This window comes from Cynoglossus semilaevis, chromosome 12 (assembly GCF_000523025.1).
Source record: "Cynoglossus semilaevis isolate Cse_v1.0 chromosome 12, Cse_v1.0, whole genome shotgun sequence".
NCBI lineage: Eukaryota > Metazoa > Chordata > Actinopteri > Pleuronectiformes > Cynoglossidae > Cynoglossus > Cynoglossus semilaevis.
In genome coordinates this window covers 12,167,920-12,188,501 of record NC_024318.1, presented here as the reverse complement: position 1 = coordinate 12,188,501, position 20,582 = coordinate 12,167,920, and the positions used below count along the sequence as shown (strand labels likewise).

The window sequence follows — 20,582 nt, the reverse complement described above, 5'->3', positions numbered from 1 at the left end:
AGATGAGAAGATTCTTACCACCAGTGACATGACAAGTTCAACAGGTGTGTACTGTGGAGGTACCAGCCCAGAGACTAATGTTCTGTTTCTCACCTATTATTGGGCACATCATTATTGGGTTGCAACAAGTAACTGTGTAGTACTGCAGTAGGCCAAAAACTGGGAAAGAATTGTGTTCTTCTTAAAAAAAATTCATTATATCTTTGTCAAGCTTTGAGCTGTTTGGGTTTTTTTCATCATTTAATTTTTTATTTTCTTTTTACGTCTGAAGCAAAACATCAAATTTTCAACCAAATCTGAATAAAAGCCAGTTAAATCCAGTTTCATCCAGCTCCATCTTTTTTGTTTTTTTAAACCGAAAAAAAAAACCAACAAAAAAACAACAACCTAAAACTGAAAACCTTTGTATTGTATTGTATGGAGAGCAATATATTGAGATTTTAAAAATAAAGATGTGTTTTTGTGTTGGAACATTTTGACTTATTTCTTGCAGTAGTTTGGAGTCCAGGTTTGACTGGAGCATCAAGTCAGACCTGGACTCTACTGCAAGTGAGGTGACAAATTTGGTACTACTTTGGTTACTTTATTTTATTTTCTGACATCCTTTTTGTCAGAATATCACCTCTCAGCTGCAGCTCCACATCGTGGCAGTGGTGGTATCAATCTTTTCACTTTTTTGTCAAGATAAACAAAAAAAGAACACACTTCACCTAAAGGATACGCTTTTTACATAAGCACAATATGATTGTATAAATGATTCGTTTTTTTCACTGGCTGAAGGAATCCTGACTTTATGACATACATTCACACACTGGAAGGTCCTTAGAAATGGTTATGCAAATGGTAGAAAAGCTTTGGCATATTCTGCCTACAAGTTGTGCCTGCACACTTGGAAAACAAAAAACAAAAACAAAAGGAGGAGTGGAGTGAAGCGGTGCACAGCTTCACGCGGCTCTTCCTCTGGGTTACATGTTCAGTTTGCAGTCCCACATAAAACTGTGGTGAGTTTATTTACCTACACTCTATGCTATATACATGGTGTTATTCTTATTAGGGATTTTGGGGGGTGGGGGAGAAGGGGGTCATGGTGGACTTTTGCTACTTGTTCCCAGGTATTCAGACTGAGACCGATGGTGCCACCTTCACTGTCACACGATCTTATCAACTGTTCTGTTTTATGTCTATAGTATTAACAGGACGCAGCTACACATTGATGTGAAGCGCCAAAAAATAAACTTCACTCTGAGACTTTTTGTTCTTCAGAAAACAAAAAGGAGTGATGATGTTTTTAAGGAGTGCTCTCTAATTCACCATGAAATGATGTGACTGGGGATTATCTCCACTCATTTCACACAGCAGAGTCTGACGTTCCTACAGGGGGCTAAACTTCTGTGTTCCATTATAACTACAGAAATAGTGATGAGCAGATCCTTTTATAGTGATTTTTACAAAATCCCAGTAAAATGGAACTCTCAGGGTAACCGTACGTGGGATTAAAAAAACAAACAAAGAACTATGAAATGATAATCTCCTACGTTAATTTAGTAGACAACTGAGGACGTGCCCATCTGCTGCTATGCTGGCCCACACCAGCAGTTTCCAAATTTGTTTGCAAAATGCAACATTGTATTAGTCACATTTTCCACTGAAGAAATGATGATTGGAATTGTTTTTTTCTTTTTTTCCTATTTTCTTTCTTTCCAACTTTCTGACACTCTGAACCAAGTACAACAATATTTTTTCAACCACATCCAGGGCATATATCACAACTTCAGTTCATACTATACCAGGGAAGGGGAGCTACATGCTCTGCAAATGACAACACTAAATCCAAAAATACTGCTCTCCCTTCAAAATAAAACAATAAAAAAGGAAAGAAAAAAATCAAATAAGCATTCTTACCCATAATGCATCCACTGCTACACAGGTAATAGCTAACACCAATTATGTATCATTGCCAGGCACCACTTTAACCAACCATAAACAAGCCACAATGTTTTGGCAAACTCAACTGAATTGGTATTTTTAAAATGCCTTTCAAAAGCTGGAGGAAAAAAAATAGAGGAAAACAGTTTTCCTGAACCAGTCAACATGTTACATGTTACATGTTACATGTTACAGGATAATTGTGATGAATAATTCAGTCCTTCTCATCATATTTTGAAAGGGGAGGCGTGGCCATTGAACCACCCAGCCTGCAGGAAGCCTGCACCGCTCTTGCTCCCAGTGTCATCATGCTCACAAACAACACCTACTCAGAAGAGAAACCTTATTTATCATGCTGTACTATAACGTTGCATAGAAGTTAGAGTTTACCCTGGAGGGAGGGGTGAATACACTAGGTGGGGGCTCTCAGGAATTCTGCTCCATTCATGCCTTATTGGAAGGATGCTACAAAACATAAGGATGAAGGAAATGCCGGGAGCCACGTCAGGTCCTGCTGTGCATTTCCTCCACGCTGAGCTACAATAGAAGGAGAAAGGTGAGACTGTAACTACTGCTATGGCACTAACACTGCAGTGGCCAGAGAGACCCGCAATGGTCACTGTGAGGAGTTGTGGCGCTAGCAGCTGCTGGGGGACGAACACACCGAGCCGCACATGCTCAGTTTGGAGGAGGACTCTGGTTCGGCTTCAGTTCCCGCTTCAGCTTCTGGCTCAGCTGCATCGTCATCCGTGGCCCCGGCTTCGGCTTCTCCATCCCCGTCTCCACTGGCGTCATCGGCCCCCGCCTCCGTTTGTCCCTCTTCCTGACGCTTTTTTAACCTGAGTCCGCAAATCACAAAAAAACAAATTTACATATTCAAGCTTTACAACAGCTGGACTGCAGATATAAAACAACTAGAACTTTGTCTTCCCTCCAGGGGTCACTAACCCAACTCCTGCCTCCTCTACTGTAACAACCATCACTACGTCCTCCATCACTACATTCATAAATCATGTCTGGGCTCTTCCTCCCTCCCTCCTGCCTGGCAGCTCTGACTCCTGCATCCTTTGTTGGATACAGTATATTTTTCACATGTCCAAACCACCGCAACCTCGGCTCTCAAACTAAAACTGAAAAAACAAAACAAACAAACAAAAAAAACAAAAAAAAAAAAACAAGAACAGCAATCATAACATGGCAAACCGTCTGTTAGAAGAGAGATATTCATCCCTACAAACAATCTGAAGTGACTGTTTACTTTAGTGTTACATCTAGGTTTCTTATTTAATTTTCTGTATATCTACATCCACTTCCTTCCCTAAGAATCTGTAGCGTATGGTTTTGACAGTATCTCTGCTCTGCATAATTCCATGTATTTCACCACTTCAATTATAAATAGTGCACACCCGTTAATTAGAGAACTGTGATATAATAAGACTTTGATTCCAGACTCCAGCAATGCTGCGGCAGAGGCAGGAAAGGGTTAATAATGAATGAGGAAATGATATAACTGATATTTCCTCATTTAAAATAGAGCAGCGACAGAGCGATGCCTATGAATTATGGCTGTTATATCTTGACATGTCAGCCGTGAAAAAAAAGAAAGTGTTTTCAGTGTGTACTAATTGAAGTAGAAATGTTCATCATTTTGAGTTGAGCTTTCTGTATTTTCTGAACCATAGGTTGCACTTTTTTTTAATCCTTTGGTTTGAAAAAAATCTGCGACTTATACCCAGCTGCGACTTATTGCGATATATTAAAATATACAAGTTCACGTCTGTTATTTTCACACTGAATATTAAAATAAGTTCACGTCTGTTATTTTCACACTGACAGCCAGTAGAGGGCACTCTAGACTCCTGTACCAGTATCTGCTACTCTTGTACTACTGAAAATTTACATGTTCGTTTTTTTTTCACACTGACAGCCACTAGAGGGCTCTGGTGCAACTTATCCTCCAGAGTGACTTACACATGTTATTTTCTTCTTCATTATGCATTTCTTGGCTAGTGCGACTTATAGTCCGGAGAATACGTGGGTTTTTTTGTTGTTGTACTTTTTCATTTTTATTCCAGCAAGTTTTGACACCTCTTAACAGTTCTTGAAGTCTTTTTATTATATTATTTATCTTACAACAGGCTGTGGCAGTTACAGCAGGAAGACGTCCAAAAACATGAAGGGTTGAAGTAACTGTTCACTCCAAACTGACCAGAGAATTGCATGTGAGTGGTTGTTCGGTAAGTCTGGTGGTCAGACGATGAAAATGCTGACTACATTTGATTTTATTTGGAGGTAAATTAGACAAAGTTTCTCAGAGATTTCAGCTGATGTTCCTTGTATTCTCACCTCTCCCGGTTGAAGATCATGAACTCTTGCTGGACCACTTCAAGGCACTCCTGTAAGTAGTCGTTCTCCTGAATGCAACAGATCAAACACCATCGTTAACATCACGTCCCTGATTTTACGACACACTATAAAAACACACGTAAAGATTTAGGAGTTAAATAAAAGGTACAGCCTCACGCTCTTGGTTTTTTCTCTTCGTTTTTGTCTGTTGCTCTTTGCAAAACAAGTCGCCGATTGTTTGCCAGACCTCCTCAAATTGGACGTTTGGCCCGAGACAAAAATAGAATCTCATATTTCCAAAAGCACTTGAGGCCATGACAACAGCACTGAAGGCTTCATAATTTAATCATCTGTGTAATAACGCAATGCGAGCAGAGAGCAAAGAGCAGACAGAGCATGTAGACACGGGCACACACACACACACACACACACACACACACACACACAGTTTTCAGAACACTGTAAATGTAAGAGGTATACAATCCTCAACTTACATCTCTCCCCAAAACACACACACACACACACACACACACACACACACAGACTTGCTGATAACGCTGATGTCTGATGGGAACAGACTATTTCTCATAAATACAGAGAAGGATTGTCCTGTCAGTAGTAAATTATTTATTAATCATCACAAAACAAAGCAGAGGAGACAAAGAGACTCCGTTTCTGTGCCTGTGGACACACACACACACACACACACACCAGGATGGCCCATCTTCTCATCTGTGTTAAAATACAAATAACAGAACTCACTTACACTTTGACGTGTATTTTAGCAGCCTTTACGGCATTGGCACGATATTTATTTTGATTATTTATGACCTGGAGCCTGAGGTTCTGCCTTCTAAGATGATACCAGTAAGTACCAGTGAGTCATTACACCGACTTTAGGGAGATGAACACACCAGCATGTTGACGGCACATGTTAAACTCAACCCTCTAATATGTGGATAGAATGGTTTAGCTTTAAAGGTTAGCTTCAGTTTCAAACTGTGATGACATGATGATGTAACGACACAGAGTCAGCGCCGCCATTAAACACAATGGGATAACGCTTAGTAACTGAGAGACAGTAAATCTCTCACTCGTCCACACAATGGACAAAATCAATGTTTTTAACTCAGGGAGACTCAACTGAATTGAACACACTTGGAGGTTAAACCGATGGCTGCCACTGATCACTCTGACGGTTCTGCTCTGAGAGGGACCTGTTTTGTTGTTTTGTACTTCGCTTCCAGACACAAAGCCTCCGGACACACACACATACAACTGCACCGTGGGTTGCATGTTGCTAGGCTACAGAGTGTGTGGCATTCTTGGTCTGTCATGTGTACGAATTTCAGATTAGTCACCAAATGGGATTCTCTCTCTGTTTCACTCAGTATATTTAAATGAACTCAGACTGGGCCACTCTGGGGTTACATCTGGGCCAAATGAGGCCCACAAGCCTCAATTTTAGCCACCTGAGCTAGCAATTTATAAATCTACACAAACTAACTTGGCTTCAAATTACTTTACATAACAGTAATTGGCAGGAAATAAATTTAAAAAAAATCATGAAATACTGTCATGAAGTACTATTCAATAGTGTGACTGAACTTGACAAAATTAAAAAACTAAAAATGGAAATGATTTTCTGGTGAAGTTAGCCAATTCAAGTGCTCGGGGTATTTACGGGACACTTGCAGCTCATTTGCTGGAGCAGGAAGTCTCTCAGACAGAGTGTTGTTCATTCTCAGCTGGGAAGGGCTGAGGAAAAGCAGATGCTGGGATTTGGCTCAGCACCAGTCTAAAAATACGCTGTTTTGATGGGAACTGACAGACGGGGGTAAACCTGAGTTGCATTGTTATCCTGAAGTGTGTTATATCTGAGTAATCCTCCTGTGCTGCAGATAATGATGAACTCAGAGGCGGGTGTTTGTGTGAATGCGTGTGTGTGTACATGATTGTAATTTGCTTTCAGCACTTATATAATAATAAAAAAAAAATTAAAAGCTGAAATTGTTGGCAGAGGAAAACAAACTTTAAATAAACAAGATATCTTGTTGAAAAGTAGACGGAGTAGACACTTCCATCATCAGAGTGAAAAAAAGAAGTAATTCAGCAACATGTTAACTTTTGTTGTTTTCTTTGCAGCTGGTCCAATGTGATAATTTGAATACAATATTATATATAAAAAAATCTTTTTTCTGTGGAGTTTAAAAGATGGTGCAGATTTGATCGAGCTGACCTTAGAGTTTAGGAAAAAAGTTTTTGGAAAAGGATGATAATCCAGGTGGTATAATGTCTACTGCATACTACCGTGGTGACAGTCTGTTGCAGTGTACATATTCTCTCTCTACCCACCTTTCTGATAAGTCCTAATCTGATCAGGACTGATCAGAATCACAGTTATTAGTGATTATTCAAGATAATTAAACATTAATCATGTTTCTGTACATTGCTGGAACAGAAAGACAAACAACAGCAATACTAAAAAAAAAACAAACAAAAAAAAATCCCGCCAAGTCATCTTTAGTGACCTGCAGGAGCTTTAAAAGCATTTAATAAGGTCCATGCAGCAGAGTTTCTTAACCTGATAAATAAAAAGTTGTTTTTCTTACACAGCAAGGGGAGCTGTATTGCTGACGTGACCCCGGTGAAAATGAGTTTGACACCCTGTCTCAGTGGATAACAACCTAAGTCAGAATATGAATAGATGTGTGAACATCAGTTCAACACTCCTGAATATCAGCACTCTGCTTTTTCCTTTCATAAACCCTTCACCAAGAAGCCAGTCTAGAAAGAGGCGGGGAACACTCAACAATGTCAAATACTTGGTGGCGCTGTTTTACATTCAGCACCTTTCAATTAGACCTCAGCTTGGTTCTAATATCTAAACTATTCTGGTGTGAGGTGATGTAACAGACAGTCGAGCTGAGTTCACTCACAGACTGTGAATCCTTGCTGTTGTCTCGCGAGCGGTTCTTGGCCAACCTCTTCTTCTTCTTGTGCAGGGGACGAGACTCCAGGATCATTTCCTCTAGCTCAAAGGTGGGGTCGCAGTGGAGGCGACCTTTCTGTTGGGGGATGATAATAAGAGCAGATACTCATAAATAAGGCAGCGTGTACACAGAGCAGTCACAAATGTAATGAGGATAATTAAAGCAATAGAGCAAACATACTGCACACTCACTCTCTATCACTAACACACACACACACACACACACACACACACTGTGGGCTTGTGTACAGATCATAGTAAGAGACCATTAAGAAGCTGCATTCCATTTTCTTTGCATTATTCAGTTGCTACACTACACTCTAATTACGACAGAAGAAAGTGCCTGTGCGAGTGTTTATAGTGCAAGTATACAATATGCATGTGTGTGTTTGTGAGGCTGTGTCGACAGTCGTTATTCTCTCTAAACACAGTTCATCACAAGCTTCGAGTGGACCGCCGTATTGTTCTGCACCAGTTCAGACGGACGGTCGTTCACCTCCCTGACCCCTAACCTCCACCTGGTTGGTCTGGACACCCAGATAGTGCATGATGTCATTCATTATTAAGAAAAGCTATAAATAATCCATAAAAGGTTATAACATAGAGAATAACAGGGTTTGTTAGCACAATTAGCATAACAAAGCTAAGTTGGGCTTAATATGTTTTACTAACTATAATGTGGTCAATATGATGTTCACCTGACTTTGGAGACACAATAGTCAATGATGGTGAAGGTGAAGGTTATTACAAAAGTACTTTGCAGTATTTAAAGTATTGTGTATAATAGATGTTTTATTTAAGTCTTTTCAGATGGAGGTTTTAGAGATGTAGTAGTGAAAATGAAAGATTTTTTTTGGGCTGCTCAAGGACTTCAATTTCACAATTCAAGGGTTTCCCTTCTAAAACTCCAGAGTAAAAAGACATTGTGTCTGACTGGACCACTGAACCGTGTCCATGGACAAACTGAGAGAGAAGCTGTTTATGTTGATGTGAGGAGATAGGAAGAAAACAGCAACAAACAAATGTCAAAAGTCTCTCTGAACATCTCTGCGTGTGTGCTGATGTGTGTTCTGGTGAAGATGTGAACTGACATTGGGGACAAATCCAGCCTCCATCTTCTTTTCATTAACAGCATCCCAGTTGATGTCAGCGAGGTAGGGAGATGTCTGCATGTCAGACAGACTGGAGAAACGGTGCTCTGGGTTCACCGTCAGCAGCTAGAACACACACACACACACACACACACACACACACACACACACACAGACACACAGACAGCAACGTCACTTACATCATGTCACCTTGTAAGAAGCGGTTATATCACCTTCGCAGCTCTTGTCATCACTCACAGACTCTTCTCTGTTCAAGGTGGTAAAATAAAGATGAATTGTCATTAAGGCCTGGGCTCTTTTTGCTTTTACTCTGGATTTTAACAGGACTCTGGTTTGGCTTGGAATAGATAACACTGCAAACAATTTCCTTTTTAATTAACAAAACACAAAAAATCTGTTTTTAAAAAAGTGTATAAAACTTAAATAAAACTCAAAATAAAGTCGAATTCGGACAATGTTGTAGAAACAGTACTTACAGTACCCATCTTTGTATTTACTCTTTGTGAACTAGAACTAGAGTTTATTGATAAATAATCATCTCATCAGGTTTGTTGCAGAAATAAGATCGTGCGCGTGGCAGAACTTTTTGTAGGAATGCTATCTATTGTATTTTCATTTTTAGCGACATGCTAACATGCTAACGGACTGGCCCAGGTCTCTCCTGCAGAGCTGGTAAATCTGTCAGACGTTGTAATTGATGAGCAGCAGAGTGGAAGAGACCAACGTTCGGTCCAGAATTCTCTGTTACACACGCACACACATGCTGACACGTTAGACTCTGCCAAAAAAAAAAACCAAAAAACCCAAAACATTGTTTCTCATGTTGTTAGACTCTGCCAAAAAAAACCAAAAAAAAAAAAACCCAAAACATTGTTTCTCATGTGAACAATTCCACTACTGGACCGTGCGTTTATTTGACCGTGTTGTTGACTGTGAACAGAATGTTGGAAAAACAAGGAGGAAGGCAGTTGTGATCTGAGAGTAAAAAAAAGAGAGATTTAGGAACAGAATTACTTCCACGTGACAAAACACAAGCACTCTCAGGTTTCATCACTGAGATTGCCATCTGTCATTTTCTTTTCTCTTGCAGCTAGGGGGCTCAGCTCCTCCACTCTCCCCTCTACCTGCGTCCCCAGCTGCTCTGGCTGCTTCTTTAACTTAACCAATGGGCCACACAGGAGAACTGGGCCACAAAGAAAACACAAGTAGCATTATATTTGCATTTCGTAGATGTGTAAAGAAAAGTTCATTTTTAATAATTATTATCGATGCTTTAGCCGTCGCTATTGAGATTCAGGCTCTGGATAAGCACCGAAACCTATTTTTACAAACTGTACGCTGCGTAACAAATGGTAACCTCAGCTGACTTGGTGATTTTGTTGCTGATCTGGACATCCAAATATAGAGGAAATCTCAAGGAAATCTTTAATTTGATTCTTTTTGTCAAGATTTGTTCAGTGAGCACACCCAGTGAGTGCTCCCCCTGCCTCACCTTCCTCAGCAGAGAAACCAGGTCCTTGGGCCAGGCTGGACTGTACTGCACACTGACTGTGCTGAAGAGCTGGATCAAAGACTCCACTGAGTTACTGGAATGGATGTCGTAGGGCCTCTGGCATGGAAGAGTAAAACGGGAGAACACAGGGGAATGCATTCAGGCACTTTTTAAGCAATTTGCAACAGTTTCGAATTATATCGTCTTGGCATCATTCTTTACCCATCCACGCAGCACTTCAAAGATTGTCACCCCTAGTGACCACCAGTCGACTTCAAAGGCGTAGCCCGTTCCTCCGTTTACAAAGGAATGGAAAATCTCTGGGGCTGAAAGCAAGAACAGAGAACGTCTGTTGGTACGAAGAAAAACAAACTTTTTTGCATATGAGATAATCATAATGGTGTTTTACAAACAGTCTGAGGAATGTTGTGTAATTACGACACTTTTCTGTATTTACTATTATAAGACCAGGCTCTGGAACTGTGTTACATGCCGTCACAACACACTCAGGATTCCAGTCAGGTGTCTTCTTATAGAATATTCCTGTGAAATATATTACATTTGTACCCATGTAAGGTTTGGTTCCAGCCAGGGCAGTGGCTCGTTCTCCGTCCTTTATTATTGTTGCGATGTTAAAGTCTGTCAAGTGAGCGTGACCTGGGGAGACAAACGGAACGAAACCCGACGTGAACATCTCAATACAGGACCGACAACAAAACATGACCTCTGTAGATGGATCAATGTGTGTGTCTGTGTGTGTGTGTGTTATTGGCATGTATCTGAGGTCGACTCCTCTGACCTTCTTACTATTCTCACCCGTGTCAGCATTTTATGCATATCATGTTTCATGGAGTCTCAGTGCTATTTGTACATAATCCGCACAGTTGGTGATGTTTACAGGAAGCTACAGCAGAAACCACTGGTGTTAACTAGGAGGGAAAATCCATCGAATTAACAAATGCTAATGGCTGGAGGAAAAATAACAAAGTCGAGCAAGTCAGTATGATGCTGAAAACAGAAACATAATTTGAAATAAAAAAAAAGTCATAATAGGTCGTAGGAAAATATTATTTATGTATGGTACGGGATATTTTTCTCAACATTCACACACTTCTTAAAATGGCTTATTTAACTATTTAGATTTATGCCAGACATGACTGTCTGACAATATTGTTCTTTAAAAACAATTCATTAGTAACTTATTAAATAAGGTGAAAATGTGAATCATAATCATAAGTAAAAGATAATTGTACAATCTAACATTTTTAAATGACTCTTCAACAAACTAAGTTTTCCTTACCTCTCTCATCCAGAAGGATGTTGTCTGGCTTGACGTCTCTACAAAAGACAAAGCATGCAGTCAGTTACTGTAACAATACTTGTCACCAAGTGATGATAAACAGAGTTACAGAACAGGTGTGCCGTAGTTTGGCTGAAACTGAAACAGACAGAAGTAGAAAAGTAGGACATTTTCATGGGATCTGTCTCAGACATTATCCCTGAGCTCTTTTTAAAACGACCTTTGACAGGTCAAAGTTGAAAAATGGCACATCAGTCTTGAGGACATGTGGACCTAATTTGTTATCAAGGTTTTTTCCTTGTCCTTGAATAACCATTACAGGATAATATTTCTGAATTCCAGGTTAAGTTCTGTGATCACATCAGACGAGAACAGCAGTGTTAAAAAGGCAAACAGATAAATTCCAATGACAATTCTTCCTATTTACTATACACACTGGTTGGTTGGCCACAACTGTCCTAAAATTGAACGGGGGCCAGGTCAGGAGCACAGAGATGGAGCGTTCGTGTGAATTAAGATAAATTACATGCATAAATGCTAAAATCATTTTTTATGCCATCTATTGCGGAAACGTGTATTGCAGGGAAAAGGCAGAAGTATATAGATAATGTAAATAAATTATATAATTTGGAGAAGTTTAAAAAGCTGAGCCTTAGTTTGCTCTTCCACTCAGTAGAACACTGATCGGGCATGAATGGTGTGTTTGGATGTGAAAGGGTGGAGGAGGTGTCGGTAGAATGATGTATGTGTGAATTACATGTTGGTGCAACATGTTGTGCATGTGTCAGTGGGAGAAGATGAAGAGGGAGAATAACTCTCCTTCCCTGTATTTCCAACATCGCCTGAGAGCATGTGAACACAACCCAAACCAAAGTCCCTGCAGGCTCCTGGTCTCACATACATTTCACACTGCATGCAACTGACACATTAAAACACACGCTTTCAACCATCCACATTCTCACTCTCACACACACACACACACACACACACACACATACTGTACGCTCCAACACTCCTGGAAGACCTCCACAGGCTATTAACAGAGAGTACAACGTTTATTTAATTATGCTGCACATCACACTGGTGTGGAGAATACACGCAATCCACTGAGAGCATCCACTTAACCCAGAGACACATGTGTTCACTGCGGCTCCGCAACACTAGGCTGATGCTAACACCACATGCCAAACCTCTTGGTAGTTGGTGGAGGCTGATGTAGCAGTGGTGGTGGAGGCTGATGTAGCAGTGGTGGTGGAGGCTGATGTAGCAGTGGTGGTGGAGGCTGATGTAGCAGTGGTGGTGGAGGCTGATGTAGCAGTGGGGGTGGAGGCTGATGCAGCAGTGGTGGTGGAGGCTGATGTAGCAGTGGTGGTGGAGGCTGCTCCCCAGGCACAGACTCAGGCAGAACATACATGTTCACAGCAGGAAGCCTGAGAGTGACTGACTTATTTATTTTTTTTAAAGACTAAACATTTCGTTTTGCATCAAGCGTGAAAACATTGCTCGAACACGAAGCTCCATGTTGAATTCCTTTTCAGCACTGCGTGAGCTGACGTAAGGATTTCGGTTCAAGAAATCTGGTATTCTGAGAAGAAAGGAGGAACGGAGGAGAACAAAATAAGAGGAAACTCAGAGGGGAGGACAAGAGAAACGCAGAGAGGAGAGGAGACACTATTCTTTACTCAAAGGACTAATTTTACCTCCTTGGGCATGGCAGCAGCTGACTGTTGCTAGGAGACCAGAGACCCTTCTTCCTTCACTTGGTGCAACAAAATAATTGTATAGGGTTCTCTTTCCAAAGCTTACAGCGGAACTAAACTGTTCAGAGAGGGACAGCCATGAAGCTAGCCAGGGTTTAAATGTCACAAAAATGTCAAAGGCTGAACAGTTGGTGTCAAATAGTGGGTAATCAATGATGGGTAAGTTAAAAACAATTAAAAAAAAAAGGCTTGTCCAGGGACACAGCGGCATGCAGACCAGCAAGGCCAAAACAAAAAGCCAGGACCTTCAGACAAGACAAGAATCAGATCTACTCAAAGTCCCTTATTTGTGTAATAATTGAAAATTATTTACTGATAAAAAATAAAATAATAGCCTACTTTGACTTTAAATATAAATTTGAATAACAATTAAGACCAAAATGGTACATATTAAAATAAAGTTATCATAAAGTTAGAGTTATTTGTGTTCGGATGGATGATAATGACTATAATTTAAAAGTTTTTTGTGATCAAGATCATAGCTAATCATTTTTACTTCTGTGGCTTTTATAACTGTAAACATGTTTTTATTAACCACATTAGCAGTATTAGCATCCAGAGGCACAGGCTGCCATGTTGGACTCTCTCTACTATAACCTAAAGAAGACGTCAAAATGGAATTAAATTATTTTAAAGTACATTAGCTAGTGCAGTGTTTCACTTGTTTTCATTCATTCTAATTTACTACATTAACTGTCAAAAACAATGGGACTGCACAAAAAAAGAAGGAAAACATTCCTTCACAATAAAGCAAAAAAAAAAAAAATTAATTAGTAACTATAACTGTACAGGTATGTTTCATAGTCCAAAGACACGAGACAGCTGGGTTTCAAACCCTCAGGTGTGTAGACACACCAACAAACACACTTCCCCGTCTCTTCTGTTTCCTTTTCTCTTTGTGTTAGAACTGTTAGCCCCAAGGAGGGTTTGAACAGGATTCACACAGTTTTTCAACCATCTGTGGCATTAAATCTGCAGTCTGAGGGGATCCAGCTCTTTCATTTACTGGGCCGCACAGACACTTCCCACTGCACTCGGTGCATCTCCACAAAAGGCCGTGGAAAGTGAACGGACCCCGGACCGAGATGATGGATGACGACAAATACATCAGCACACACAGGAGTTATGTTAAGCTGTGTAGCGTAAACAAGAGACGTCAGTTTGAGCCTCCTTCGAAACTACGACAAACCACATGGTACGACAAACCACATGGTGAAAAATTCCACTTTTTTGTTATTCAATTATTTCGAAAAATGACCCCGTGCGAGCTTCCACTTTTTTGTTATTCAATTATTTCCGTGGTGATAAACAGACCGTGCTCGTACCTTTTATAACGCTTCCCTCAGGAAAAGAAAAGAGAAATTACACTTCCAAGGTAAAAAAACAAACAAACAAAAAATTCACTGACTTTCAGTTTTGTGTTAGGTGTCTGGCCTGAGGAGATAATCAGGGAATTCATATATCACCAATAATAATCACTGCTGGCCACAGGAGCACAATACAGTTGACAAAACATTTTTAATGCCACATTTCATATAACCTGAGATTTCCTATTTTCCCAGTCCTTCCCAGAAGGACTTCGCTGTTTTGATTTAATGGAGGTGAAGTAAAATAAAAATAAAATTCAAAGATATAAAAAGATGATTTCAGGTGAAGATGATTCTGTTTACTTAACTTAAACAGAAAATAAGAAGTTACTATTTATTTATACTGAAATATTAGTGGCTTAACAAGCTGTTTTACAAACAGAATCTTATACTGAAAACATAGGTTTTTACTATAGGATCAAATTTAAGCTAACATTGAACCACTTCAATTCACAAAATCAAACTAACGCAGAGACAGCATCCCAATAATTGCCAGTGTCCAACTAAGAAACTGCTGCTTTATTTTGGAAAAACTGTATGTGGCTCAATGTGTAGTGGTGATGTCAAATGATTTATGCACACTTCCATTTTTTGAATTTCTCTGTTCCCGTCTTGTGTTTATTTTAACATCTGTTCCAATTAAAATGTGTCAAAAGAACATTTCACTCCACCACTCTGTGTATTTGTACGATCTTAAACTGAACTCAAGTGAACAGCCTTGATGTCGGTTTACTGTCGGGTCGACAGCAGTAGCTGCAGCTGGGTGTGTGTTTTTTTTAGTAGAGGGATTATGAGACAGGAGCGTAACCAATCAGCAAAGGCACAGTTCTGGTGTTTAGGGATCAGAGAAGTGCAGTTGACTGCTTGCTAAAAAAGTATTTTCTTTTTAAACCTCAATAATGGCTGAAGGACAGATACAGTGTGTGCCAGTTCTAAATGTTAGTGCACTAAAACGAGCAACAAATATTATCCTTTCTTTTGACCCTTGTGACTGGGCTTTAACCAGTTTCAAACACATATATTGAACTTTTTGAGCTACTTTTTCTACAAAAGTAAATTTGCAAATGCAATGCTGACACATTTCAAGGTTTTAAAATAAAATGGAAGCAAAAAAGGGAGTCTGGGAAGTATGTTCACCTGTGGATGATGTGCTGGCTCTGCAGATAGTCCAGCGCCAGGGTCATCTCACAGAGGTAGAGCTTGACAGCCTCTTCACTGAACTGAACGCTCTGCTGCAGGTGATAGCGCAGGTCTCCTCCCAGCAGGAGGTCCACCACCATGAACATGTCCTCCTCGTCCTGGAAGGAGTACCTGAAAACAGTTCCAGAAGGACACGGTTTGTTTCAGTTCTTGTAGAATGTATAAAAAAAAAAAAAATTATAAAAAAAAGCAAGGGCAAAGACTGAGCACGCACACACAGCACAGGAGCGAAGGGGACGCTGTTATGCTCTTGCATGCAGCGGATGCAGCACAAAAAACATTTGCAAACACATGCACATTTAGAGAAACCAACAGAAGGCTAACAGCGGCTGAAGATAACGTCTGTGTACGAACGCTGGGAAATGCTGCATTCATGTGTCACCCATCTACTGCTCGGCAACATAACAGCTAGCCGTGTGCACGTACACTAATGTATATGGCCTGAATGCATTAACACACTGTGCTCATTGAGTAGCATTCATTAGTACAGCTGCAGGCAGGTAGAAACTGTTCTAGTTGGCTTCCGCTAAGTAGGACATAGGCTAACAGGCCTATTGGAAAAAAAGTGATAGCAGGCTAAATAAATGATCCGCGGGTCCCAATTGGCCCCTTAATCAGAATTTGGACATACCTGAGCTATAGAGATGAACCTGCCAGGAAGTACTCAATATTTAAATATTTGTATAGGTATTCCCACTTCAGTGTTTGTTTCTATCTCTATGCAGTAAAAACGAAAGGATCCATACATCAATACTTCCTCTCTAAAGCTAAAAGATCAATTTTGTTCTGTAAAATATCTTAAAAATCATGAATTTGTTTCAAATAACAGCCTCTAGCCTGGAATCCCAGCTGAGCTTGGAGCCTTGAGAAAGTGGTACATGAGGAGCGTTAGTCAAGTGTCAAATGGGAGCTGGAGTAACAGCCCTTTTCTACTCGGCGTTACTCGTGATTCTCCAGGCGCTCCTGTCCATCAGCCTTACTAATCATGCACGTCAAATTAAAACACAGCCAGTCGTCAATAGATGGAAATTTGTCACTCTCAACCTCAGTTTGTTTCAGACTCGGGCTGCAACATGGAGATGAGAGCGAAGACAGATGAACAACAGAAACGTCTTTTTCTCATCTCAGAAAACAAAGCCAGAAAACAGCTTCGAAGCCCCCTCCTGTGTCATTAAGCAGCACAGAGGCGAGACAGACAGAGCATCGGCGGATTTTGTTCCATTAGGCAGAGTTTAACGTGATTTCCTCTGAGACGCTTCTTTACTGACACATTAAAACTCAGCTGCAGCGGTCAGACTGCTTGTTTTTGTAAGTTTCCTCTGTGCTCACAGGCCGGGCTCTAAACACTCGGGGGAAACGTCTGATTGGTTTCATCCAGGTGCAATTTCCTGCTTCTGTTTAAATAAAGAGCGGAGCCTGTGTTTGCTGCAGAGAAATACTATTATTCCACTCCATCTGCAAACTGTTCATTCTGGAAGACAGAAAAATAACTTCTTTGCGTATTTGTTTTTGTTGCTACTTTTAGATGAAAACAAATGTTGATACAATTCAGTCAAGTGGCAGAAAAACATTTTAACTGATGTAAAAGGTAAAGTTTAAAAGGTTTCAGTTGAAATTTGAAGTTCACTAAGAAAGTTAAAGTGATAATAAAAATAAAATGTCACTTCATTAAAGCTTTTGATTTCTGTCATTCATTTCCAGTGTCATTTTTATGTTAACATAACTGTCACTTTAATGACGATTTTTCTTTTTTTCTTTTAAAAAGCATGAAAGGTAACCAGCACTAACCATTCTCTTAAGGAATGGTTTATAAAACATCAGAATAGAATAAGAACCCTGCATGTCTTTGGACTGTGGGACTGGAGTACACACAGGAGGAAAGACCAACTGAAGCAAGCCACTGCAGGAAAGATACTTCTACAAATACTACTGCATGAGTACGTGAGAAGCTTTCCTCCGTGAGTAATCCTGCCTTTCGCAGTCGTCCTGTAGCTATTCGAGCCACTTTCATCAGACACAGTGGACCGGAGCTGACCCTTTACAGATCAGCTAGCGTAACATCAACACATGGCAGCCTCAGCAGATGGCCGGCCCCAGGATGTTGTTTGCTGTTGGCAGGGAATCCTCAGCGTCACCTTTTTATCACCTCATTGTCACAGTCTGATTCCTGGTACCTAGTTGACAGATGAGACTCCTCTCAGGCAGAGCCGTCGTCCCACTCCACCAACCAAAATATCTGGCCTCCTCGGAGAAATGCTGCAGTGACTCAGTCTTGTTGTCTCTTGGCTCCCTGCTGTTACTGAGGTGACAGAGGGAAGTCTGATCTGGGAGGACAACCGGAACGTATGAATCCTGCCCTGGTGACAACACTAATCACCTTTCGGACTCATGGCTAAGGTGGACGGAGACGGGGACAAAAATATTTTTGTGAGGTCACTCTTCCTCATGAGACTTCTTTTGTAACTTTCTGAAGAGGGGAAATAAAAACGGTTGATTTTAAAGGCCTTCATCAGGGTTTGACTGTCGTACTTCAACTGTATAATCCAGTACAACATGTATCTAACTGAAGGCAGCAGGTCTGCTCTTGTAACCCAACCTGACCACATTTTATCGTAGTCTGTATTTTACTGTGAATGTACCGGCATCAATTGGATTTTTTTAAAAGCTGGAATATATTTTTTCTACAGCATGTCCCTGGGCAACAAATCTCCACCGTCATCCTTGAATTAGACCAGACGTTTTGGGGGTCACAATTGGCCCCTAAAATTGGACAGTGGGCCAGGGTCAGGAGCAGAGAGATGGAGCATTCCTGTGAACTAAGAAAAATGACATAATTAGCTATCTCTCTGATGTGAAAAGCTAAAATGCTTTGTCTTTTGTATGCCCTCTATTGGGGAAGGGAGGGCATTGCAGAGGAAAGGCAGAAGTATAGTGATATTAAAAATGAATTATTAAATTTGGAGAAGTGTAGTGGACCAGATTAAAAAGCTAAGCGGACCACATCCGGCCCCCGGGCCATAATTTGCCCATTCCTGGATTACATTGAACTTTATTGATCCCACTCTGGGGAAATTGTTGAAACAATTCTTGAAAATGTCAGTCATTCCATAAGTCATCCTCCATTAGTATGGAAGTATTTAATTTTTTTTATTGTATTTCAAAAGGAGTACTAATTCTTTTGAAATGTGGATTTGTATTTAGAAAAAAAAATCTCTCTGATGTGGCGCTGTGTAAACAAGTTGAAATGACTTGTGAAATGCTGCAGAAACCATTCAGCACGAGCATTTTGTCTGGAAGAACAAAGCACGTTGTCAGGACGGAGCAGGCTGTACAGAACAGCCATTTACATATTCTACAGTAGCAGGAGGAAAAAATAATTACAGTAACTTGTGTTAGGGATTTGATCAAATGAAATACTGTTGACAGTGATTCAGTTTCTACAGCACAGTGTTTCCTGGCCTTGGTGAGCCTCACAATGCTTTCCTAAACAGTCTCTCCAACCACACACTTTTATCATTTGTAATCCATTACATTGTAGAACAATTGTTATTGGCAGTTTTTAGTTAATTATCTGTTCCTTTGGAATGTCTGTTAGCCACGAGCTAAAAAACCTAAACATGTTTGTTTCCATGTAGAGAGAATGTCTGTTAGCCACGAGCTAAAGAACCTAAACATGTTTGTTTCCATGTAGAATTATCATATTTAACTCGGTCATTTAAAGCTCTTCCACCGTCGTAACGATCGTAAGAGCTGATCTGTTTGATTATCACAGACGTCATACCTAGCCCTCTTTGCTGCCCTTCAAAGTGAAATACGGGCAAAATTTATAGAACACAATGCTTTGTAATGAGCACAGGGGTTTTGAGGTTTAGACCCTGGAGTATAAGCACAGTGCCTTTAAGCGATATGAGGAGAGGGGAGAGACTGTAGTGTCCAACACCACGAGGTGACCATGTGTAAAAGGCCAGGACAGCACAAGGCCGCGACAGTCAGCGACTACGAGGAGAAGGGTAGCCGGCTGAAAAGAGTACAAGGCTGAAAAAGGCTGAAATAATAAGGCCACGGTGACAAATGAGTCCAGGGACGCAGGGGGGAGAGAGGGAAAATAAAGGGACGACTTTTAAGGGGGTAATGTGTGAGAGGCAAACATGAGCTTGTGATTCTTTTGTTCCACAAAGTTTTCAAGTGTCCTACATACAGCGGTGATGGAGAGTGACGGGCCGGCTCCGGCCGCCAGACTCCATCACAGGACACTTTCATCTCCACTGAGGATTCCTGCAACAACGGCGTGAGTGAACGCTGCTTCTCTTCTCAAACGCCTCCAAACTCTTGCCTTCAGACATACCAGCTCCACTGGCCTATTTTTCACAAGGTGCACCGGTACATAATGTCCTACAAAAGAAGTTTTCAAAAGTAGTGTAATGGGCGGTTTCGTTAAAAGTCCTTGAAGGGTGCGGAGGGAGGGAACAAAATTCTGCAGATGCCCAGAGAAGGAGAACATGTTTCCAGGCATCATCCCACGTTTCTCCTTCTATGAGGATGATTTACAGCCAGGGCCCCCTGCAGGGGGTTGTTATACCTGCTGACTGGAGGTGTAGAGGCTAATTTGTTCCACAGTCTCCAAAGGCCTTGTTCCATATGGGTCTAAAATCAATATTCCTAATGGAGGCTGAGCAGGAGGCAGCACATCTATCCTCACCACTGTGCTCACTTGATTTCTGAGTGTGATGAAGGGCTGAGCAGTCAGAGGACACCACAAAAACGATGGTCCAGGGGTAGCTCTCCTGGATTCCACCACAACAAAAGTGGAGAAATCAAAATCTACTTTCCAAGCAGGAGCACATCTTTTTTTGCCACTAAGGTATTCAACTTCATTTATTTCGGATGAATTAAACATGATTACGCTCTAAAAACTTAGTGAGGTTTGAATTTCAAGCTGTGTTAATCTTCAGGGAGAGATTTAAGGCATTCAGGTTTAGACAGAACCGAGCAGAGGTGTGAGGACAATAATGTTTATAATTACACCTGTATTCATCTAACACTTAACTGTTTATAAAAATGTGTGGTGTTAGTATGTTTGACTTTAA

At 40.7% G+C, this 20,582-nt stretch overlaps 1 protein-coding gene across 1 annotated transcript in view; it reads right to left on the bottom strand.

Annotated features, from left to right (window-relative positions):
* Positions 1-514: 514 nt before the first annotated feature.
* stk32c (serine/threonine kinase 32C) overlaps positions 515-20,582 on the bottom strand; it is a 64,032-nt gene continuing 43,964 nt past the window's right edge. The window contains exons 4-12 of the mRNA XM_025060780.1: positions 15,433-15,606; positions 11,169-11,206; positions 10,436-10,525; positions 10,091-10,194; positions 9,869-9,985; positions 8,356-8,481; positions 7,212-7,340; positions 4,273-4,340; positions 515-2,765 (exon numbers count right to left, since the gene is read on the bottom strand). Of these exons, the coding sequence (XP_024916548.1) occupies positions 2,564-2,765; positions 4,273-4,340; positions 7,212-7,340; positions 8,356-8,481; positions 9,869-9,985; positions 10,091-10,194; positions 10,436-10,525; positions 11,169-11,206; positions 15,433-15,606 (1,048 nt within the window). The 3' untranslated portion in view covers positions 515-2,563. The remainder of the gene's footprint in view (positions 2,766-4,272; positions 4,341-7,211; positions 7,341-8,355; positions 8,482-9,868; positions 9,986-10,090; positions 10,195-10,435; positions 10,526-11,168; positions 11,207-15,432; positions 15,607-20,582) is intronic.